This window comes from Phoca vitulina, unplaced genomic scaffold (genome assembly GCF_004348235.1).
Source record: "Phoca vitulina isolate PV1807 unplaced genomic scaffold, GSC_HSeal_1.0 scaffold19, whole genome shotgun sequence".
NCBI lineage: Eukaryota > Metazoa > Chordata > Mammalia > Carnivora > Phocidae > Phoca > Phoca vitulina.
The window spans coordinates 23,973,185-23,997,519 of NW_022589722.1; the positions used below are offsets into that span (position 1 = coordinate 23,973,185).

The 24,335-nt window shown below is 58.8% G+C and overlaps 1 protein-coding gene across 1 annotated transcript in view; it reads right to left on the reverse strand.

Annotated features, from left to right (window-relative positions):
* Window positions 1-21,485, reverse strand: part of TMPRSS6 (transmembrane serine protease 6) — a 36,306-nt gene extending 14,821 nt beyond the window's left edge. The window contains exons 1-10 of the mRNA XM_032416550.1: window positions 21,387-21,485; window positions 15,726-15,922; window positions 11,202-11,335; window positions 9,928-9,995; window positions 9,189-9,373; window positions 8,878-8,919; window positions 5,152-5,356; window positions 3,344-3,480; window positions 1,883-1,995; window positions 1,435-1,544 (exon numbers count right to left, since the gene is read on the reverse strand). Of these exons, the coding sequence (XP_032272441.1) occupies window positions 1,435-1,544; window positions 1,883-1,995; window positions 3,344-3,480; window positions 5,152-5,356; window positions 8,878-8,919; window positions 9,189-9,373; window positions 9,928-9,995; window positions 11,202-11,335; window positions 15,726-15,921 (1,190 nt within the window). The 5' untranslated portion in view covers window position 15,922; window positions 21,387-21,485. The remainder of the gene's footprint in view (window positions 1-1,434; window positions 1,545-1,882; window positions 1,996-3,343; window positions 3,481-5,151; window positions 5,357-8,877; window positions 8,920-9,188; window positions 9,374-9,927; window positions 9,996-11,201; window positions 11,336-15,725; window positions 15,923-21,386) is intronic.
* Window positions 21,486-24,335: the final 2,850 nt, after the last annotated feature.

Below are 24,335 nucleotides of genomic sequence, written 5' to 3' on the forward strand. Positions count from 1 at the left end.
CCCCCAAACAGCACGGGCCTGAAGTCACACCATCTCCCGTCACCCCCGAATAGCATGGGCCTGAAGTCACACCTCAGGCGTTTCTTCCTTTTCCTTTCAATCACAGTCCCTAATAAATTGCCAAAGTCCTGGAAAGCACGCTGGCTCGCCAATGAGCATTGTCAATCCCTGTCCCCTTTTGTCTGAATAGGATCAACCAACAAGAGTCCGGGAACCTCCCAATTTTAGTGTATTGGAATCTTGGAGACTCAAAGTCTGTGAAGCGAAAAAATCAAGAACTTTGCATACTAGAATCCCAGCCTCGTGGAGCCTCCCCCCACGCCGAATCCTGGGATTAGAAGGGAGGGTAGAGGCCCAACCTGCTATTAGATACAGAAGCTTCTCTTCAGCATCCCCAGACCCCACCCTAGCTTTGCAAGGCTACTTCGAGATCCCTCTTCTCTCCCCAAACCTCTGCCCCGCAAGAATGGGGCCATGGGAGGGCCTCCTTCGGCTCCCCCTCCATGCCTCCTACTGGCCCTCCCCTCTCTAACTTTCATCCCATCACCAAGGGCGCCTGACCCTTCCTCTTTCCCTCTAGGGGACGCTCCCACCCAGCTTTAGACGTGGAGCCCCTCCCATCATAAGTATCCCCTCCCCTGAATGTACCAGGTCACCCTCCTCTTCCCAGACAGAAGAGCGCACGCCTGCACTGTCTCCATCCCCCACCACCCGCCCACCTCACTCCTCGCAGCTGTCAGGGCCACCAGTGACCCCCGGTTGCCTGCCCCAGGGGGCATTTACCAGTCGTCCTCCTACCGATCAAACCGCAGTCACCACTGACCCACGGACAGCCCCCCATGTGGCCTGGCCCCCGTATGTCCTGGCCCATCTCCCGGAGGGACTCACTTCTTTCTTAGAAACTTTGTCACCAGGGGGCCAGAAGCAGCACAGATAGCAGGGCAAGAATCCCACGGGCGGTGTGGGTGATAGGGAGAGACCATCCTTGTGGAAATGGCCGGATTAGCAAAAGCAGCCTTGCCTTGGCTGCGCAGCTTCCTAGGCAGGAAGCCACTTGACTTTGGCCATCAGCAGGGAGTGAGAGAAGGGAAGAGGGGCCTCCGATGGCGCAGGGATGGGCTTAGGGGCACGCGCTGTAGCCCTGCTGAGTCCTGGGGTTCCTGCACCATCTCATTTAAGGATTCGGGGGACCAGACAGTGGGGTGACAGTGCCCAAGGAAGTGCAACCTTTCACTCTAACTAGAATCACCATCCAAGGTGGCGGAGACCTGTGGGTGGCAGGAGGGGAGGCTGGGGCGGGGACCAGGACAGGGAATGGGTCAAGGGGTGGGGCCGTGGCCTGTGCTCTCTTCCAGGGCTGCCCCTCTGAGGTCTGGGACTGGGGCTCCCAAGGTGGGTAACTTTGGGGAGAGGAAGGGGGTCCCGGGAGGGTACCTCCGGTTCTGGATCGTCCACTGTCCCTGGGTGCATGGCAGGTCATACTTCTGCGTCCGCAGAGCATAGGCGTCAAACCAGAGGGCCAAGCCGTAGTCCAGAGAGGGCACCTGGGACAGAGGAGCCGGTCACCAAGTGGCCTGTGGGCTGTCACTGGGCTGGTGGCCCCACTTCCCAGGACAACAAAGGGAGGAGGCCCGCCGACACAGAGCCCCAGTGGGGGCTGAAGTTGGTCAGTCACTCAACAAATAGGCATTACTGTGGCCCACAGGGGCAGACCTTGGCCACACCTGTCACCCCCCCACCCGGAGGGATTTGCATCCAGGGCTCAGCCTGCGGATGATGCATCAGCAGAGGCAGGCCACTGGTCCCCTCCCAGCCGGGGCTTCCCGAGGTCCACAGGGTGCTCTGGGCAGAGGGCGGATGGGCGGCAGGGTACGGGGCTCACCGTGAGGTGCCAGGAGCAGTGGGTGCTGGGCGAGTAGTAGCTGGGGAAGTAAGGTGTGCTGAGGACGCCCTGCGGCTCCAGGCGGCCCTCCAGGGTCAGGTTCACCTCGCAAGCTGGGCCCCGAGAACAGCAGTTACACAGGGTCCCCCGGCCCCAGCTCACTGCACCTCCCAGCAGGTGAGGGACACTGTAACCCCACCACCCTCCTGCCATTAAACAGTAGAGGTTAGTGGTGCGGTGTGACCTTGGGCCTCAGTTTCCCCATCTGTCTGTAACATGGGGACAATAAGAGCACATACCTCACAGGGCAGTTAAGCAGATTAAATAGACATAAAATGTTCGAACAGCCTGACATGTAGTAAGTGCTCAATAAATGGTAGCTATTGACACGGATTGCGCTGCACTTGACCGTTTTACTTCGTGTGTTCACAACTGTGCGAGCCTCAAGGTTATGGGGCTGGGGGGAGGGAGAGGCATGCCCCTTTTCCAAGATGAGGCTCAGAGAAGAGGGGGGACCTGGCTGAGGTCACACAGGGAGAGGGTGAGGAATCAGGAGGGTTCCCAGCTGCCCTGCTACCTCTCCCTGGAGTCAGGGTCCTCGTTCCCCTGTCCCCCGAGCTGTGTCAGTGACTCCCGTGGCGTCAGCCAGAGCCAGCTCCGGCACCTCCTCAGCAGCAGGCACCCCCAGAGGGCTGCCAGAACCCCGCACGGGCAGCTGGGGACCTGGACCACTGCCAGGAGAGCTCTGGGGTCAACACCAGGAGAGGGAGGGGAAGAGGCAGATTGCCGGGGGTGGGGGCGGTGGCTTGTGGTCTCCCATCTGCAACCCTTTCTTCCGCCAGCTCTGGAACCTGCAAGGTTTGCTTGGCTGATCCATGCCCAAGGACTGCCAGGGCATGAAGGGTGGGGTTCTTCCCGAGAAAGGGGGTCAGGGAAGGAGGGAGGGAGATCCGGAACAGGAGGCCAGCGGGCAGCCTGGAGAGCCCTTCCCGGAAATGCTGAGTGGCCCTCCCTGAGCTGAGTGCCATCTCCAGGGAGGTCTGTGGGGCTCACCTTCAGAATGAGAGGATGGTCTGGGGGTGAATCTGAGGTTCTCGGGCCTCCTGACCACAGACCCACCCTCCAGCCTCAAGCGGGTGCAGAGGGAAGAGGGCCGGGGGAGGAGCCGAGATAGGAGACACAGGTCCAGGATGGGGACAGAACAGCCAATAAACAGAAAGAGGGCGGGAGAGAGAATGAGGGAGAGGAGGGACAGGGACAGGGAGGGTAGGAGAGTGAGAACAGAGGACAGGAGAGAGAGGCCAAGGGCATGGGAGGGTGGAGAGCAGAGGAGCTTCCAGAACCTTCCCTCTGTCCCCATCCCACCCCAACGACAGCAGAGAAGGTGAAGGGCATGCCAGACTGGGCCCTGGGTTTCTGCCACAGCACTCCTCGCATCCCGAGGGACCCCTGACCCCTCACCCTGGAAGGCCACGGGCTGCACGGAGAGCACGAAGGGGTCGTAGTAGCTGTGCAGGCCCTTCTTCCAGACCACCGCCATGACGGCCCCGGACGCCAGGACCTCCAGCACCGGCTCCTGGCGACTGCAGCCGTAGACCCTGGAGGGACAGAGGAAGGTAGCCAGGGCAGGAGGGGCCTGGGAAGGGGGTCGGGTGGACTGCTGTGTGTCCACGCGCAGGTTTCCGACCCTCTCTGGCCCAGGAGACTGACTGGAGGCCCTGTGAGCGTCAGGCGAGCTCCTCAGGTGAGAGAGGCCAGGAGGTTGCCCAGACTATCCCAGCCGACTCCCGTCCCTCCGGATCCCTGTGCCCCCAGAGTGCCCAGTCTCTACCCTGCAGGGAGATGAGGTTTCAGGGTTGAGGGACCTGAGGTCACCTGCAATGGGCACTGCAGGCTTTAATGTTGGGGTTTCTTTTCTTTCCTTCGCAGCAGAGCTCGTCTTGTAACTAAAATGTCTCCCAGTCTCCCAGGGCGTGGAGCCCAGGAAACAAGCCACGGGGTTAAACTTGTCGAGGTCCCTTCTGCTCTATCTCCTTATCACCCCTGAAGACCTCTCGTGGCTCTGGGACACAAGGATGGGGATCCCCTGATCTTGTCTGACCCATCACTGTAGACCTCCAAGGCTCTGAGCTGCCTGGGTGCCACCGTGAGTAGGGACAAGGCTGAGCCGGGTCCCCTCCCTAACAACAGGATGGGGTTGGGGGACGGTACTTGAAGAAGCCCCAGGGGAAGCCCGTAAGCGTCCCCACCCTCATCAGGCCTGGAAATCAGATGGTGTCTGGCTTCTCTGCACTTCCCAGAGCCCTCCAGGAACCCAGCCCACGCACACCCCAGATTGAGGTCATCGTGTTGGGGGTGTTGCAAGTGAGGAGCGTGCAGCCTCAAAGCCAGGAATTCAGAGAGGCCCGGCAGGGGGCGGTGGGGGTTGGGGAGAACTTGTCCCCACCCCCCCACACACCTGCCTCGCTCACCCTCACAGACTGCCCTTGATCTGAACACGCAGGTCCCACCCCCGCTCCTGCCTGGAAGCTGGCCCAGCCCAAGCCAGACAGAGAAGGCAGCAGCCTCGTGCCCCCCAACCCACCCACCAGCAGCAGTTACTGGATATTTAACGGATACATTTAATGTGTGGTAATAATGGATGGCATTGCTGTGTGCGAGAATCTTGGCACAGATAGTTTGATTGATTGTTTGATTATTTATTTAAGCAGGCTCCACACCCAGTGTGGAGCCCAACGCGGGGCTTGAACTCATGACCCTGAGAGCAAGATCTGAGCCGAGATCAAGCGTCAGATGCTTACCTGACTGAGCCATCCAGGCGTCCCACAGATGGTTTGATTTAAATCCTCACAAGAACCCTGCAAGGTGGGTGTGATTGTGCACCCATTTCACGAGTGAGGAAACCGAGGCTCAGAGAGGCAAAGCCACTTGCCTTAAGACACACAGCTATGAAGCAACAGAGCAGGGGGCTGCCTGACTCTGAAGCATCCTGACAAGCCACGTGGCCTCCCAGAGCTGACCTGAGGGGTCGTCTAGTACATCTGCTTTGTTACAGATGGGGAAACTGAGGCTCGGGGAGGGAAGAGGGACTGGCCACGGTACACAGCCGTTTCCAGCCTCCATTCCTCCTGCTCTGTGCGCTAGCCTCACTGTCTCTCAGATAGCAGATACCGAGGACCAGGGCCACACAGCCTCTCAGCTCTGAATGCAAGGTGTGATTTTTGACTCCGCATCGCCATCCCCTTCCCACCCACCTTCCCAGGACTCACGAGGTGATGAGCCTCCTCTCCAGGGGCCCAGCCACGTCGTACATTGCCAGCCGGTCCCGGCACTCGGCCAGTGTCCACTCGAGCCGGAGTTTGAGCATGAGATCCTTGGGGCCCTGCAGGTGCCATAGGCAGCTGGAGGCCAGGTAGTCGGGCCCCTTCAGCCGGAGGACCTGGCCCTGGCCCACGTAGCTGTAGCGGTAGCAGCCTGGAGGAGGGAGAGGGACAGGCCCCCTGACCCCTGTTAGCCAGGAGGAGAGACCGGGGGGCCAGCTGGTCCTCACCTGGGCGGGGGTGGTGCAGGGAGAGCCGCTGGTTGGGGATCGGCCCGGATGGGCTGTGTCCCATCCCTCTGTTTCCCTGCTGGTTTCCATCTCCAGTCTCCTCATCCACACATTCACTCAATGGTCCATTCATTCATTCACTTAGCACTCGCTGAGTTCTCCATGCCAGGCGAGTGTCAGAGAAAGGTCCAGTCACTGCCTGGGAGCACCAAGGACTGCGAGGGCAGATACAGAGCCCAGCGGTAATAGCTCAGGAAGTGAGGACTCTGAGCCCGGCTGTAGGGCAGGGAAGACCTGGGGGGTGGGGGGCAGGGTCACAGTGTGAGCAAAGGGCCAGGGGCCAGGGCGGGGTTTGAGGCCAGAGAGCAAGCTGGAGAAGGGAGGCAGGGCCCAGATCACACCCAGGAGAGGAGGTGCTTTCTCCCTCGGCCACGGGGAGCCATGGAGGGTTAGGTAGGGCTGGGACGTGGCCGGGCTTGGATCACAGACTCCTCTGGCTGCTGGGAGCAACTCTGAGGAGGCTGGGAGACCAGCAAGGTTGCTGTGCATTAAGGGGAGAAGGGTGAGCGGTTCATTTCAGGTAGAGAGAAGGGAGCACAGAGAGGGGCAGAGAGGCAGCCCTGGGTAGAGGAAGTGGGCTCAAGCTAAGGACGAGGAAACGCGGAGAATGAAACAGGTTGCGCTCATTAAGCATCTGATGCACGCCTCCCGGGAGGGCTCCATGAACTAGTTGCCATCATTGTTCCCGTTTACAGACCTGGGCCAGACAGACCTGGGCTCACCTAACCTTCCCTGGGCCTTGGTTGGCTGCCCTGGAGGATGGGGGCCGTGACAGCAGCCTCGCGGGGTCGTCACATGCTCGGGGATGATGCATGCTTGCATGCCCAGCATAGCACCCGGACCTCACACTAAGGAGGTGCTCAGTGCGCCTAGGGACTGTTCTATGGGTTGGTGTGGGGAGAGGCGGAAGGCGGGGCTGGGGAGCAAGTCCTGAGACCTGTCACCTTTCGGCTGCCCCCCCGGAGGCGCAGACAGAGCCAGTCTCATTGGCCGCCCTCACTTCTCACCTCGATCTCCAGCAGCACCCCCCCACCCCACCGCAGTGTCTCCCATCTTGGGGTCGAATCCATGCACTTATGGCCCGGTGCCAGAACTCGAGCCCCACCACCTACACCGCTCCTGCACGCACTCACTCATCCAACATCCTTGTCGGGCACCTACTGTGTGTCTGATCTAGTGAGTCCCGCTCCAGGAACCAGCAGCGAGCAATTTCTCCCCTGGAGCGCAAGTATCTCCTTGAAACCTCCCCGAAGCCCGTGAAGGCGTGGGGGTGTGGGAACGAGGCCCAGAATGGGGGGGGTGGGCAGCCCGGTGTGCAGGGAGCTCCTACACCTTGCCCTCTGTTCCCAGCGCCACCTCCCATCAGCTGTGTGACTCTGGGCCAGTTGCTTAGCCACTCGGTTCTGGCAAATGAACCCTACAATAGTCCTTAATCCCACCTCCTTCTCCCGGTGCCCTAAGGACCAATGAGGGAATGGAGGTGAACAGGCTTTGCCCAGATGCTGCTACCTCCCCCACCTTCCTCGTGACCCCCGGCCATTCTGACTCCAGTGGGGAGTGATTTCCCCAGGGGGAGAACTGTGACTCCTGCAAAAGGAAGAGACAGGGGAAAGCTGTCTGGCTATTTCGGGTTGTTTGTCGTCTTTAAATCTTGCTCCAAGCTGATGCTTCGCTTTTGCCATTTTAAAAATTACTTTTTTTTTTTTTTTTGAGGCTAATTAAGTAGAGAGGTATGTGCTAGTCTCTGTTGATAATCCGAAACATCTTGGGGTGACCCCGTTACCTCTGGTCATTGGGAGAAAGTACATGCATATGCCCGGTGTGTTCTCCTCGCCTGGCCTTTGCTCACACTGTTCCCTTTGCCCCGAGTGCCCTTTCCTCTTCTCCACCTGCCAGATTCCTACCTATGTCCCATGCCTGAGTCTGCTGCCTGCCCCCTCACCAAGGCAGGAGCAAATTTTCCCTCCCCTTAGAGGCAGGGCCCGTCCTTTGCTTTGGATGGTGGCCCCTGGTGCCCATCCCCATCCCCAGGGCAGAACAATTCCCCCTCTCTGCTGCCTCTGGGACCTCTATTCTAGCACTGGCACTTGGTGTTACGAGATTCTGTTTATTTGTCTGTCTCTTTCATGGGCTCAGAGCTCCTCTGAGGGCAGGGGTGAGGACATGGTCATCTTGTGTCCCCAGAGCAGGCATGGGGCCTGGCATGGGGGAAATGCTCACGAAGCCTGTAAAAAGGATTTGAGTTGTCATCCTCGCCCCATTAGATACCACGCTCCTGGAGGGCAGGGACCCAGAGGTGTACTGAACCAAATAAAGGTAATTACAAGGCAAATGCCAGAAACTTGGGGACACATGGACAGCCAGCAGGGGCAAGGGCAGCCGGAAGGCCTGTTCCAGACCAAGGGTCAGGGCGATGTGAGTGTAAGATGATAGACAGTAGGTAGGTGGGTAGGTAGGTGGATCAGTTTCTCACATTCTCTTTTGAACCAGTTTTACCATTCTACTCGTTCCCTCATTAATAAGTTAAATAAATCTTTGATGTGTGGCTCACTACAGTTTTGCTAGAGAATCATGATTTTAGCAGTTTGAAAATTGTACTTTGACCTCATCACCTCCATCCACCAAGGAATTAAGCATCTGACCAGCCAGAAGATAAGAGAGGGTATGACGAGGATTTCAATTCGGCCTCCCTCCCCGAGAGAGGGCTGATGCCCTCCGCCTGGCCTCAGCTCTGGGTAGAAACTCTAGGTAGCATAAGAAGAATCTGAGAATGTAAGAGCTTGTGCTCGGGACCACAGGGTACAGTAGCACAGGGGGTGCACTGCACAACTTGAGGATTCTCTAGTCACACAGACTGTGATGTGGATAGCGCTCCCTGGCGTTGTGCAGCATGGTGGCCCTGCTGGTACTCTGCTTCCCAGGGCTCAGGAGGAAGACCGTGGAACCTCTGGGGGGAAAGCAGGGTGACTCTGGTAATATGGGAGTGGGGTACGACAGGGCAGATGAGCTTGGCTAAGAAGGCGAAGGAAAATGTGAAGGGAGTATCCTTGAATGTGACCAAGTCCATGGGTGGAAACTAGCTTATGAGCAAATTGAGTTCAGTGATAAAAAAAAGTAGTCACATTTATGTGCACTTAAACCTGCTACTGACTCTCACACCCCGCCCCCCCACACACACGCGCGCGTGCATGCGCCATACCTCCCCTCCCCCACAGGCCCGAGCCTTGTTCGGGACTCATCACCAAGTCCCCCATGGCACCCCCTGAGTCACCCTAGGCCACTGCTCCCTGCTCCCACCAGAAGCCACGTGGTCCCCTGACACTTGACCAAGCCAAGCCAAACAGCAACTCAAAAGGAAGTGGAGCGGAGAAACAAAAGAGCATACCCAGCGTGGAATTCAGGGCAACTATGTCTTTCACGCTGGCTTCTGTTAAAAGGAAAGGAACAAACAAATAAACAAAGACCAAAAGTAAATAAAGAAAACGAAATGAAAAATGCAACTAAAAATAGAAGAGACCATCAGAGCCAGCCTGTCTGAGATTGACCCTGGGCGCTGACCCCCCCCCCTCCCCTGCGGCCCGACCTCGGTCCTGGCTCGGGGGTCGCTGGGAGGCCCACCCTGAGAGCATCCAGCCCCGGCAGGCAGCCTGCGTCACCCTGGCCACACCGTCCCGCAGCCCCATCCCCGGTACTGACCCAGGATCACCAGGCCCTCGGGGTCCACCTCATACTCGGCCCTGTAGGGGGTGGGGGCCGAGCTGTTGGCCGCGGACAGCAGCTCCTCCACTAGCAGCTCCTGCACCATCTCGGGGCTCAGCATCGGCCGGCGGTGCTCGGGGATTTGCAGGATGAACCAGAAGAAGCAGGTGAGAGGGCCCTCCCTAAGGCAGGCAGAAGTGAGAGGGGTAGGAAGGGACCAGAAATCTGGCCCTGCCCAGCCCCCTTCTCCTGTGCGGGAGACCAGCGAGCCTGGCTCACACCCACTGCACGCTTCCTACCCCCCCGCACCGTTGTCCACCTTCATGGTAAACTCCTAACACCCCCAAGGTGCTCTCTACCTCCCCGTGTCACAGGGAGGGACTGAAGCACAAGAGCGTAGGGTGCGTGCCACCAACCAGAGGCAGGTACGCATGGCACAGCTGGGCCGCCCCCCACTCCTGCTCCAACCACGGCCTCGCGGAATATGCGCCAGTCCCAAGCACGCCACAGCCGTTGTCTAGCGTGGATCCCTACCACGTCATTGTGCCCATTCTACAGATGAGGAAACCAAGCTCAGCAAAGGGAGGTCGCACACAGGCAGCCGAGTTTCCTTTCTGTGCCTCAGTTTCCCCATTTTTAAAAACAAGGGCATTGCATCAGAAGCCTACAGCATCCCCTCCTGTTCTTTGAGTCTAAGGTTCTAGCGAGGGCAGGCTGGGGGGCCAGGGCGACTCACCCAAAGGAGTAGACTGAGCTGGAGTTGTAGTAAGTACCCAGGCGGGTGCTGGCGATGAGCTCCTTGAGCTAAAAGGAGGGGAAACAAGAGCCCCCTGGTGACCCTCTGCAGAAACCCCCTTCCTGCCTCAGAGTGCCCTTTGCCCTTCCAGGCAGCCCTGCTTGACAGGAACCTGCGGGGTAGAGCGGCTTGCCCCTGGTCACCCAGCGGGCAGTGGCCACGCAGGGAAACGAACCTCACCCCCATTCTTTTCCCCTCCCCCTATACCTGGGCACTGCCCCCCAGCACTGCCCCTCCACCAGCTCTGGCCTACACCAGACCCCCCACGGCTTCTCTCTCTCTCGTCAAAAGTCACCCCTCAACTCTCGAAAGCCCCACTTGGCTCCGGAGTCCGCTCCTCACCCCCCAGCCACCAGCCACGGGAGCTCAGCTGGTCGGTGTGTGCACATGTTCAAGTCCAGTGCTGATGACCGGACAGGGCAGCAGGGCTGTTGGCTTGCAAAGTACTCTGAACAGCATAGAAATAATGTGCGCAGCATCTCATCCACCCTACGACCCTCTGGACAGGCACTGTCCTTATCCGCTTTACAGAGGAGGGAAGAGGGCCTGGGGTGGGTCCCCTGGAAGCTAGTCCTGAGAAAAGGATGTGGGGAGAGGGGTTTACTTGGAGGTGATTCTGGAGAACCCCAGTGGGGGGTGAGGAAGACAGACAGGAAGCGGGAGAGCCATCGTGGCTGTGAAGGAGCGGAACAGAGCTGTGGGCAGCTGAGGCAGAGTCTGACACGGAGCTCCGGGAGACGGTGGGGGCAGCCTCAGAACTGTCCCCTCACCAAGGCCAAGGGAGCTGGGGTATTTATCCACCCAAGGGTTGTTCCTAGGAATAACTACTCATCGGCACTTCCGTCCTGTCCTACTGGGCAGGGTGCAGTCCCACAGCCAGAGGGTGGAAGGTGCTGGCCGCCAGAGACCATCCACCCCACCACCACCCCGGAAATCATTGCCCTGGGCAGGAGGGCATGGGGATGGGTCCTGACAGCGTCCTTGCACTGCCCCGTCTTCCCCCTACTTAGGCTGCTTGCAAGTGGCACAATCACGATTTAATCCCAGTGCTTTTGACCCCAGAGCCCCCTACCTTTCCCAGCACCCTATGCCATGTCCCCTTCCATCGTGCCTGGAATGGGACTCTACTGCCAGGGGCTGCTGTGAAGGGACTGGCCTGATCAGGGCCCTCCCCACCCCTCCTCACCCCTCCCACCGCTGCAGTCCTTCCCTACCATCTTTTGGGCTTTGACAGTTTCGCTGCGGAAGGCACTGGACTCCCGGCGGGCGAGGTCCTGGGAGAAGTGGCGATTGAGCACACGGAGACTGCCGGAGTACACCTGGCTGACCGTCACCTCCGCCTTGTACCCTGCACGGGACGCAACCGACAAGGTCAACAGAGGGGTCCGCCAGGGGAGGCTCCGGTCTCCCCCCACGCCTTCTCCTGCCACCCAGACCCACAGCTCAGCCTCCAGCATCTTGGGCCTCCGAGGCACCACCACCATCATCACCTCTGTCACCCAGTGTATTTTAGTGACAGGGAGGAAAGAGGCCCATAGATGGATGGTGTCCTGAGGGCTCCCAGTCAGAAGCTGACACAATCACCAGGCCAGGATATAGATGACGTGAAAGCCAGGAAACCCACACGGCCTAGAAGGTCAAGGGTGTGGGTTAGCACCTCTATGCATCCTTCCTTTCCCCAGGATGTCCCGACCACACCTACCATGTGGGGTACACTAGTATCCCAAGTCAGCTGCAGAGCTGCCCGTGGTGGGCAAGACAGGCATGACAGCCCACAGGCCCATCTGGGAGGAGTGCCTTCAAGGGGAGCCCAAGGTACACCTGAGGGAACATGACCAAGAAATGGGGCCTGGGCCAGGGTGACCATCCAGCTGAGTAGGGAGGATTGGAGCATCCATTGGGAAGAGGGGAGAGAGAGAAGTACCTTCAGGGCAGAGGGAATAGCATATGCAAAGGCCCTGTGGCAGAGGGATAATGGTGAGGACTGGGCTGAAACCTCTTTAGCTGGAGCAGTCAGATAAGGGGAGGGGCGACGAGAGGCTGGGACCTCAGCGGGGCAGGATTTGGGTCTTTACCTGATGCACAAAGGAAACCACAAAAGGTTTAAGATCAGGGGTGACGTCACCCGATTTCCACTTTGTAAAGACCTATTTTGGTTGATGTGAAGAGACTAGATTCATAGCCCTGGGCGTATACCCCTATTCACTCATATATGCATTCATTCAACAAATGTGACTTGAGAACCTACTACGTTAGGGACTGGTCTAAAGCACTCAGGAATACATCAGTATTACAATGAATAAAACAATAAAGAAAAAAACCTTGCCCTTAAGAGCTTGTAGTTTAGCGAGAAAGTCAGACAATAAACAACAAGCATGGTATACAACACATTGGAGGTGTAAGTGCTGTGGGAGTCAGGGAGGAGGGTGGGCTGCCCCATACAGGCCAGGGAAGAAGGTGATGATGTCAGTCACGTGGATGTTACTCTGTGGAAAGAGCGGTCCAGGCAGAGGGACCAGCAAGTGCAAAGGCCCTGAGGCAGGAGCTCATCTGGTGGATTTCAGAAACAGCAAAGAGTGAAGGAGAGGAGAGCAGGAAGCAATGAGAGAGGGGAGAGGACAACCACACAGAGTCTAGCCGACCACAGGGGGCTTTGGTTTTACTGTGGGTGAGGTGGGAGCCGTGGGAGGTTTAAGCAGAGAGGTTAGGGGCTCTGATCTGCTTTCTAACATGATCCCTCTGCTATTGTGTGGAGAACAGGCTCTAAGGAAGCAAGGGCAGAAGCCAGGAGACCCGCGGGAGGCTCCTGCAGTCATCCAGTGACGCATCCGGTGGCCAGGTAAGGGGTACTGGCGCCTGGACCAGGCTGTGCCGTGGAGGTGGTGAGAAGTGAGCGATCAGAGGCAGGGCATAGTTTGCAGTTAGAGGTGACCAGGTTTGCTAGCAAACTGGGGCTGGGGTGTAAAAGAGAGGAGTAAGGGGGAGCACCTGGAAGGATGGAATGGCCACTGCCTGGGACGGGGGCGGGGGGCGGGTCTAGAGGAAACGAGGCAGAGCTGCATGCTGGACCAGTGGGGTCTGAGGTGCTCGTAGACTTCCTGGCAGAGGGCAAGCCCCAGTAACACAGTGGAGCTCAGGGAGGAACCCAGGCTGGACAGGCACATTTGGGAGTCATCAGGGTATAAAGGACATTCAAAGCCAGGGGCACTGGATGAGACCCTGAAAGAAAGTGGGCGAAGCAGGGAGAAGGAGAGCCCCTCCACCAGCGAAGGACAGGGAGGAGAGGCAGCAGGTAGGAGCTGGGGGAAGAGAAATGCGGGGCCCCCTGGAAGCCAAGGGAGGAGTGGGTTTCGAGGAGGAGGGAGTGCGGTGCCAGGTCAAGTGTTGCCGATGGGTGGGATGCAATGACTGGGGACTGGCCATCAGATCTAGCAAGCTGACGATTGGCAACCTTGGTAAGTGTCCTTGGAGAGGGGGGTGCAGGGGAGCCAGATGGGAAAGGTGCATGAGGGACTGGGGGTGCAGAATTGGAGACAACTCTTTCAAGGAGTTTGCTGCAAAGGGGAGCAGAGAAGTGGGGGGGCACCAGCGGGATTTGGTGTGGGAGCAAGGAGTGTGCTCGTACAGGGATGGGCCACTGCTGGAGCCTGGCCACCATGCTGGAAGACAGCCGCCTTTGCAAGGGACAGGGAAGGTTCACCCGTGGGGACGGGGCGGGAGGGCAGATCCCATGGGTGCATCTGGAAAGGCGTGTGGCCAGCATCCATGGGGCTTCTCTTCTGAGAGGTTCCATTTGTCTGTCACCACAAGTAGAATGTACCCCGGGGCCCCGGGCCTACCCGCGTGGTGGGGGGAAGCCAGCCACCACCCCCACCTCTCCTCTCCTGGGCCCTTTTCTGAGTCAGACTGCCAGTCATTGGCTCCTCACTTTGGGCTTCTCCTGCGCCCATGGACTAGGCCCCTTATCTCTCTCCCCTTCCAGATGCATCTCTTTGCCCAGTGCCCAGTACCCAGAGCACAGCCTGAGCCTGGGCAGGAGGAATCCTCCAAACAGCTCCTAAAGTGCCACCTTTACCCTAAATCCCTTTGGGGGTTCAGGAGTTGGCTTCCCCCAGCCGAGGCTTTGCAGCTCTCACCCCCCGGGTCCTCAGCTCCATGGAGCACCCACTCCCTGAGGGGTGATTCACTCCTGGAGCTTAATCAGGAGAAATAAGACTCCGCAAAGAAAGACAATTGGCAGTCGAGTTCCTGGCCCTCCAGCCTGACACCGTGGTTTACCCTGAAGACTAATTATCTGGCCTCCTAAGGAGGCCATGGTGGCCCCGTGCTATTTGGGGTGCTGGCTTGGTGCCGGTGGTGAAATGCGCACAGCTTCCACCCCTTGTACCCACATCGCTCTTGAGGCTCCAAGCAAATCTGCGGTCCCCTCTGAGTCAAGGCAGGCCTGGGCTTCCTAACGGCGTCGGCCCAGGCGCTGATTCCAGACATCCCCTACCCCGACAGCCTCTGCAGCTGGGCCTAGGATCAACCTGATGATGCTCTGTAGTGGGTCCCCATTCCTTTTAGGGGGCCTGAAATGCCACCACGAGATTTAGCCAGTACAAATATTTATGGAAAGGCTCTGATCCCCTGGGCAAGGTGCATGGTCTCCACTATGGGTCCCCAGGCCCGCGGCTTCCTCTGTCCTAGCCCATGCCATGCTTTCTGGTGAGGGCAGGGGCTCTCTCCAGAGCCTGGCCCACAGAGGGTGCCTGGTACTGAATGCATGAATAAATGCATGAGGGAATGAGTCTTCCACAACGTAGGGGAGTGTTTTCATGGGCACCAGCGGTTTATCCGTTCCTTCCTATTGCCAAGAGCTGAAGGAAGGAGGCATACTCTCCATCAGTTTCAGAGGAGGACATAGCAGGTGCTCAAGAGTGTTTATTGAATGACTGAATGAATCCATGCCTGCGTCAATGAAAGAATGGAAGGATAGACAAATGGACCCAGAACATGGGCCAGGTGCTCTTGAGACTCCAGGGGACTAGTTGAGGGCTGTGATACCAGAGGGGGAGGCCAGACTTCAGGACAAGGGAGGGGCCCCGACCTGCCCGCTCCGGACACCGTTTCGCTGTGAGTTGGATTGCAAGTGTGCCCGAGCTGGGATATGAAAGCCAGCTCTGCGCAAGGACACCCCCGCCGGGTACTTGAGTCCTGTCTCTCCCTCCCCTTTTTCCCCACTCATGCTGGGGTCCTGGGGACCCACAGGTGACAGAGCTGTGGTCCCCACCCTAGAAAAGTTCTCAGGTTGGGCTCAAGTGAGCAGAGGTGCTAACTGGTGCCACGTACCACCAGCACTGCTGGGCCTCCTCCCACGGAGCCAACTGGCTCCGAGCCCAGGGGCAACCCAGGAGGGCTTCAGGCAAGGGGAGGCAATGTTTACAATCCTCCTGCTTGCTGGTTCACAAGAGCTGGGTGCTGTGAGAGCATTCCTTCCCCAGCTGGTGGGAGCTGGGGGCACTCGGCGCCAGCAAGGAACTTGCACTTCGCCTGAGCCCCAGGACCTGGAATGTAGGTGCCATAGCTCTCCCATCTCACGGGACAGCAGGAGGACTCAGAGAAGAAGTGCCTTGCCCAAGTTCACGCAGTGTGCTGCTAGGCGTTGCTGAGCCTGGAATTCTGGCCTGTCTTGCTACGCCCCCACAGCCATCCCAAGTCCTCACCAGGTGCCTCGGCCAGAAGGGTCCACCGCTTACCTAGGAAATACCAGAGCAGGACCCCCACCAAGGCCAGCACGATGAGGGCCAGCCACAGTGGCGTCAGGCGGAGGTAGTCCTGGACTTTTCTCTTGGAGTCCTCGGGGGCCTTGAATATCCCCTCCGGCTCTGCCTCCTCACCATCGCCTCCATCGCCCTGTCCCCCAGCTGCCTGGGGGGCCTCGGCCACGGGCATCCTGGTGGAGAAACAGACCAGGGTTGGAAATGGCCCGACATCTGCAAGGGAGCTTTTGCCAAAGATCAGAGGTGCACAGAAGTAAGACCGCCTCCCTGCGTCTTGGGCAGGAAGAGCCTAACTCCAGCAAGCGGTGAGTGAGAGTGGGCTCCGAGGCAGCTCGTAGATAGGAAAGCAAACCTCGGAGCAGCTGGTTCCAGAGGTCAAGCAGCAGAGCCGGACCCTATCTGGCTCCAGAACCCCCACCTCTGCAGCTGCACCAGCCCCCCATGCTCAGACGCAGGTGGAGGCTTCCGGGCCCGAGCCCCCCGGAGATTATAGCCACCACTGGAGTACCTGGAGTACCAATGTCTGTAAACCAGCTCCTCGTGCATCTGGAGGATTAAGAGGCTAAGCCACTGGCCCGGGGTCACACAGCAGGAAAGCACGGGGTCAAGCCCAGGGGTCTGACTCCCTGCTCCTCTCAGCTGTTAAAGAACAATCAGGATTTAATAACAACTGAGTGATGCCCCTCTCAGTGCCCTGAGTCTGCGGCTGTATCTTCAGACCCACTCCCCACCCCCACCCCCGCGCAAGGAAATTTCTGAATGTTACTCAGCTTCTCAGGCAGGTTTTCCCGTCCTACAGAGAAGGCCCTCCAGCCACCCACCCACTGGCAGAGCGAGGATTCTAGACCACCGAGAAGTTTCCTCTTACTGCATCCATACATGCCATGGTGGCTTTAACATACATCCCCAGGGTGGCGCCTGGGTGGCTCAGTCGTTAAGCGTCTGCCTTCGGCTCAGGTCGTGATCCCAGGGTCCTGGGATCGAGCCCCGCATCGGGCTTCCTGCTCTGCAGGAGGCCTGCTTCTCCCTCTCCCACTCCCCCTGCTTGTGTTCTCTCTCTCGCTGTGTATCTCGCTCTGTCAAATAAATAAAATCTTAAAAACAAACAAACAAACAAACAAAAAAACAAAATCAAAACCCTTTAAAAAAAAAAAAAAAAACATACATCCCCAGATGCGTATGTGTGTCGGGGTGGGTGGGGTTCCTTCTGGGCTGTGTCTTGGGTTTTCACACAGTGGGTTTTCTGAACATGGGGCTCCTCAGTGAAGCTCAAGGTCCTCCCACCTGGATTCAAGGGGCCTCCTGGCTCTCCTCCCTGCTTCCCTGCTCCCTGTCACTCCTCCTAGCATTGTTCTCAGTTAAGAGTCTCTGGCACTGAGCCACTGTGACCCTCGGTGTCCCCATCCAGTGCAAGGGAGGAGGGACTGCTTGCAATTCTCAGCTGTGCTGAGACCCCTTCCACCCCCTAACCAGAGGACGTCAGTACACATGGGCCAGGCCCTGCTGGCTTTCATGGGGTCACATATCCTGCAATGGTGGGGACAGCCCCACCCGCTGCCCAGTGTCCACAGCATCCCTGGTGAGAAATGGGCTATGCTGATAAGCTGAGCAGGGCTAGATCAGGGAGCACCCAGGGGACAGGCCGGCTCCTTGCCCTCTCTTAGCCCAAGTCCACCCCTTCTGCCAGAGTTGGCCACACTGCTGGTTTGCTCTTGAGTCTGGATCGCTAAGGAGCTATTTCAGGATGACTCATAGAGCCTTGGGGACTTGGGGGCCCAGAGGTGACAAGAGTGGACATGTGCTTCAACTGTTTTCTACACACTGTCTCATGTACACCTACAGGGACCTTGTGGAAGTAGGTTCCTTTATTATCCCCATTCTACAGATGAGGAAGTTGAGGCACAGAGAGGCTGAGCAGCTTGGCCAAGGTCTCCCAGTTGGTTAGCAGCAGAGCCAGGTGGCAAAGCCAAGCAGTGTGTCTCCAGAGCAGCGCCCTGACCCCCATACTGCACTGCCTCCCACTTGGTCAGGGTACTGGTGGGGAAAATGAGGCTCGGAGAAGGTCAGAGGTCTACCAGAGGAGGCGCCAAGGGGAGCAGTCCAAGGTAGGATGTTCAGTAGGCCTCCCTTCCCTTCTCCTCACCCCCAGACCAGGCCTTCACTCCATGGATTCATCTCCTTCATAAGCGCCCCTCACACCCGTCCGGGAGGCCTGTGAGCATCTCGGAGGAGCCCATTTTTAGAAAAGCCACTGTGTAAAAACCCAGGATTAAATACAGCCCAAGGTGGGGTGGGGGAGCAGTTCACTTGGGCTCCCCATCACCTCCCACCTGGACTCCTGGAGCAGACTCCTCCCTGGGCTCCCTGTCTCTCATCTCCTCCTCCAATAAGCCCTCACTCCCTGCCCACCGCCAGCCACCCACCTGCTCCGAGTCCCCTCATGGCTAACAACCACCTCTGGTGGCTAAGTGCCATCACGCACATCACCCTGCGGGCCTACAAAACCTCATCTTTGTGCAGCCACACCCTCTGCCTGAGGACTGCAGGGGTTCCCCAAAGGCCCCGTGCAAGGCCACCGGCCCGGGGATGGGTCCCCAGGCCCTGGGTAGTAAGCCGCCTCCTCTCCTGGGCAGCCCTTGGTCAGATCAACAGTTTGCTTGACTTCTGTGTGTGTGTGTGCTCTTTAAAGATTTATTTATTTATTTGTTTAAGAAAGAGAGCGCACACGGGGTGGGGGCGGAGAAAGAGAATCTCAAGCAGACGCCCTGCCAAGTGTGGAGCCCGACGTGGGGCTCAATCTCATGACCCTGAGATCACTAAAACCAAGAGTCAGATGCTCAACCGACTGAGCGCCCTCAGTATGCTTGGCTTTTGGCTTTCTCTCCTCCACAGGAAAGACAGGTCTGTGTCTTATTCACCCCTGCTTTCCCATAGAACCCAGGACAGGCCTTGCTACATGAAGGAAAGAATAAATGGCTAGGGTCCCCAGGTCTCCAGACTCCTGGTGCAGTGCTCTCTCCTACATGTTGCCGCCTCCAGGAAGCGGGACTTGGGAGGCTAGGAGCTGGGGCTTGCATGCTTGGCCGAGTATGGAGACCTGGTTTTGGTTACTGAAACATTCCATTTTAGTCGGGCACCTGCTTGGTGTAGGCTCTGCTCTGGGCATGCGGGGGGCACACTGGGGGATAGGAGACCTCACTCCCTTCCTCTTGGGGCTGATAGCCCAGCAAGAGATGGACAATTGTGACAATTGACAACTGTGAAGATGACCCCCTGCTCTCGTCTTTTACTATTATACTCCCCTCCCCTGACTTGGCCAGCTCCCAGCTGACCTCTCCCTCCCCCACCCCCGTTGTTTCGAGGGTCCAGCCCATCAGAAAGGTCTGTGGCTCTACCTTCCAACTGCCCCCAGAACCCAACCCCTTCCTGGCACCTCTATGGCTCCCACCATCATCCAGGTCAGTATCTGTCACCTTGACCGCTGCTATTGCCAGCTGTCTGGTCACCCTCCCTAGCGACTCCCCACACGACCACCGAGTGCACTTTTCACCGTGTGCCCTGCTCATGGGCCTCACACGGCTCTCATCCACCCAGAACAGAGCCCAAAGCCCAGATCCCAGCCCACAAGGGCCTAGGTGACATGGCCCTGGTCTCTCTGTCCTCTCCCACCCTCCGCCGCCGCCGCAGCCACTCCCAGCTCCTTGCCAGACCTTCCACAGATCAAGTACGTGCCACCTCCGGGCCTTTGTGCTTACTGTGCCCTTGGCCAGAAACGCTTTTCCTTCAGTTTGCCCCATGGCCTGCTCCTTTCCCTCCTTCACGTCTTTGCTCCAATTTCTTCGTAGCACTTCTCGCGACCTCAATTGCATGACAGGCTTCCGTGTCCTCTGTCTGTCTCCTCTCTGGCTGTATGCTGCTCCCCACTGGGGGCCTGCTCCTGTGCAGAGCTCGGCCTCCATCACTGTTGTCGAGCTGCTGAATGCTGGGATCCCAGCTCCTTCCCCACAGCTGGAGGGTGCTGTGGGCGCGCATGACCTGGCCAACTTTTCCTGCCTTCCTTCTCCCCACTCCCTCTTTCCCCCTTTTGGCAGCCCAGTGACACTGGACGTGTCGGCTATCCCTTCTATCAATAACGAAGGTGGGGGAAACCTGCTACAGATCAAGGGCTCTTAGCTCGCTCTGCACGAAGAGCATCGCGTGGATTGTTTCTTGCACCCTGAAACTTCTTACGCGTCACCTGGCTTTCCCACGCGCTCTTCCTCCTGCCTGGGCTGCCCTCCTCTGACTTGGCCAGCTCCCAGCTGACCCCTGGACACCTCAGCCCAGCTCCCACCTCTTCCTGGCAGTTCTCCCATAGTGCCCAGCCGCTGCCCCTCCTGAAGCGTCCTGGGCTGCCCCCGAAGCGTCCTGGGCCGCCCCCATCACCACGTGCTTCACCTTGGGGCATTCTCTGCCCCCCTGGTGGTGAGCCCCTGGAAGGAGACACTGGACGTGCCCCAAGTGACATGGGGGGTGGGGTGCTGAAGCTTCTTCTCTGACCCGAGCACCTGGCCCCCTCCCTGGCACCTGCTCTTCCTGCTCTCTGACCACTGGAATGTCCTCAGTCTGCCCACTGGAAGCTGAGCTCATGGTGGCGGGCCTGGACCTCCTCCTGCCTGCCGGCCCTTTGCTGGGCAATGTCGCCAACCACATTCTCCTTCAGCCTCCAGTAGCCGGCGACGTTTGCTTCCTTATCTCTAGTTAATAGCTGGGGGAAATGAGGTGCTGAGAAATAAAACGGCTTGCCAGGGTCACTCATCTGAGGCAGGGCAGAGCGGGGAGGAACAGACCCAGAAATCTGATCTAGGGCCATGTGAGGCAGCTTCCAGTGAGGCTCCCCGGGCCTAGAGTAGATCCCTGCAACAAGCTGGTTTGCGTGTGCCCAAGCGTGGGGCTGTGTGCGTGGAAATCCCTTCCACAAACACAAACGCTACAAACGCATACAAAGGTGTGCACAGACGGAGACGCACTGAGGTACCCACGCATCTGTGTGACCCACAAACTCATGGATGCGTTGCTCACACTTCCCACGTGTGTATGTGCACCCGTGTGTGCACACTCACTCACACACACACACGCACACGTACGCACGCATGCGTATGCAGAGCCAGCTGCATTCAACTCTGAGCCTGGGAGCTAAGGATCCCCTGTTTAGCCCAGCGTCAGGCTCTGGGCCTGGCTCCCACACCAGGAAGCCCAGGGAGGTCTGAGGGTATGGAGGGGGGCACGTCCAATCTTGCAGAGTGAGGGTGGGGTGCTCAGCCTGGCAAACTGCGCCTCTCCTCCGCCCAGTCCCTGCTCCAGAGTCCACCAGCCCCATCTGGACCCAGGCCTCCCAGCACCCAAAGCCCGCGCGGCCCTTCCACCGCCCCCGTGCCTGTCCACACACCTGGGCTCCTCACGACACGCTGTCCTGCCTCAAGCCTGGCTCTGTGGACCCCTCGCCTTCTGCTTACCCAGTCACTCTCTGGCCGATGAGGCCCTGCAGACCTGGGCAGATGGCTCCAGCCCCAGGGAGCCAGGCCTGGCTCTCCAAATGGACACTGTCACCGGGTCATTCTTGGATTCCGGTCCCCTGTTCTGGAGGCCCCCGCTTACCTTTGGGAGTGGCAGGTGGGTGCCGGGCCGGCTCGCAGGCCCCAGAGCCTCTGTTTGTCCAGGCCAAGGTCTCCCTACCCCCACCCAGCCAGCCTGGGCTGGATCAATGGCCCAGAGCCATGGCCAGGGTGTCTGGCCCTTGTCCCCTGTGGCCTGTGGCCCCAGGCTCCATGGGCCTTCTGCCGGGTTCAGGTCGGCACCGTGACTGCGCGCAGGTAAACAGGCCGAGGCAGGAGCCAGGCAGTGCCCGCCCCACCCCACCCCGCCCCGTGGGCACCCCGGAGGCTGGCGGGCAGGTGCGGGAGATCGGAGCTCTCCCCTGAGGCCTGTTGCCTGGTGACGTTCCTGCCTGGTTACAGCCCCTGGTCCCCCAGAGCATGAGGTGGGGGGGGGCTGAGGACTGGGGGGGCCTGTGCAAAGGGGCCTGTGCCGTGGGGCAGGGGCTCATGAGGGTCTCCTTACCGAGACTGGTGAGACCAGAGGGGCCGGTGGCCAGAGAGAGAACAGGAGGCCCACGTGGTCCAGGGACAGAAAAGGAGAAAGCGCGGTGGGGGTGGGGTTCAATGCTATTTTCTGCTCCGCTGGAAATTATTTGAATTACGATATGATTCTCTAGAGCTGTGCTCCCCATTTTGGTGGTCACTGGCCACATGTGGCTTTTGGGCCCCTGGGATGCCGCCAGTCTCACCCGAGATGTGCTTCGTGGGTAAGATAGACACCAGGTCTCAAAGACTTAGTGCAAACAAAGAATGTAAGCTAGCTCAACAAGAATTTTTCATGACGCTGACATGTCGAAATGATAGCATGGGGGCTGTATTGGGTTCAATAAAAACATCACTAAAAGTCAAAACACCTGCTTCTCTTTATATTTTGTAACGTGGCTACCGGACCACTGAGCTCACAAGTGCGGCTCACATTCCAGGGCCAGTGAGCGGAGCTGCAGTGGACGTGGAGGGGCGACCCCAGTGGCTCGGAAGCAGGTGTTGTAAGCCAGGGTTTCCTGGGGTGTAGCCCACGAGGGGGTTACCCACCTGGAACCCTGGGTGCTGCGTTATGTGGGTCCCAGGGTGTGTGTGAGTGTGAAGTAGGATGATGTGTGTGGAGCATGAGATGTGTGCATGGAGCGTAAAGGGGTATAAGGTATGTGTGAGGGATGTGAGCGTGGAAGGGGAGGTGTGTGAGTACGGAGGATGAGGTGTGTGAGTGTAGAGGAGGAGGTGTGAGTGTGGAGTGTGTGAGTGTGGAGTGGGGGTGTCCAGCGTGTCTGGACCAGGTAGCCATGCGCCCTGAGGAGCAGGCAGGGGTGAGGACAGCTGCAAGGGTGAGGGGTGCGCCTTCAAGTGCTCTTACGGGGCCTGCTGCAGGCGTGTGTGCATGCGTCATGTGCCAGTGTGTGTGTGTGTGTGTGTGTGTGTGTGAGAGAGAGAGAGAGAGAGAGAGCCTCTCCTGGGGTGTGTCCGTCAGGAGCAGGTGTCCGAGCGCGGGGGTCTGCGCACAATCTCTGTACCGCGCGCTAGCTGCAGAGGGGCTGGCCTGGGAACCTGGGTGGGGGACACCTTCCGTCACTTCTCCCTGTTCCTCAGGCCTGCCCTGAGGGGACCCCGGGACTGAGGCCCCCAGCCTTGCCCCCCCGCCCCCGCCCCAGGCACTATCCCTCCTCCCTCCATCCTCCCTCCTCCCGGGCCCCACCACCCCCCTGCAAGCTTTCCAAGGCGGACGGGATTTGGTCGGGGGCAGGGGGCGAAGAGACCCGAGCCCTGTCTCCGCATCCTGTCCCTCAGGAGGCAAAGTGGCCCAGGCCCCGGACCGGGCAGGCTAGTAGCCGGACAGTCTGCAAAGCAGAAGATCTTGCGCAATCGAGGTCCTCTGTACTTGGCGGCCACCGGGCCATTGATCGGCCACAGCCTTGGGGGGAGGGGCTGACACTGGGGCGGGGGGCAGCAAAGTGCTGAGGGGGGTGTTTGAAAGCAAGGGTGCAAGGGGCGATGGCGCCAACTCCCCAAGAGCTCAGGGAGCCGTGGGCGGGGGGACAGCCTCCCACCCAGTCAGGCTTCCCTCTGTCAGTGGACAACCACGTGCCCTGGACGCCCTTTTCCCCGTGGCAGAGGGACGCGTGCACACAGAGACAGCACGAAAGCTTCAATGCCCCAGGCTGTCTGCATGTCACCTTAACCCTGGGCCCCCTTGGGCTCTAGGGACAGAGAAGCTCCCTGGAGGCCTGGTCAGCGAGGCTTGGGGGCCAAGGCGCACAGCAGGCTTGAGCCAGCAGGACCGGAAGGGACAGGCCTCAGTGGGCCCACCACACTGAGGTGACCAGGATCCAGCCAGGGGCTGGAGAGTTAGAGGACTTGGCTGGAGTCCCCTGCCTCCCCCTGTTAGTGACCCGGCAAGGCACGTCACCTCCCCAAGCTGCCATCTTGTCAGATGCGGAAGGGGGATGATAAAGTTCGGTTGTTGGAGACAGGAAAAGATGAAAGGGAATATAAATTGCAGGAGTTGTGCCCTGGACCCCGGAGGCCTCTCTTTTAATCCCAGGGCTGAGTGGAATTGGAAGTGGGGGCAGGCGGCTGATCTCCCTCTCACACCCCTGCAGCCTCATGGTAACGGCCCTCAGGTCCGGCTGACGCCGTGGAGGGCATCACGGTGGGCCAGGCCCTGTGCCCGGCGCTTCGCGGCCTATTCCATTTACTTCTTCTTTTTTTCTTAATATTTTATTTATTTATTCCAGAGAAAGAGAGAAAGAAAGAGAGAGAGGAGGAGGAGCAGAAGGAGAGGGACAAACCGACTCCGTGCTGAGCACGGAGCCCCACGTGGGGCTCGATCCTGGGACCCCGAGAGCACGACCTGAGCCGAAACCAAGAGTTGGTCACTCAACTGACTGCGCCACCCAGGCACTCCTGTTGCATTTACTTCTCACAACAGCATTTTTAACCCAAATTTGCAGAGACC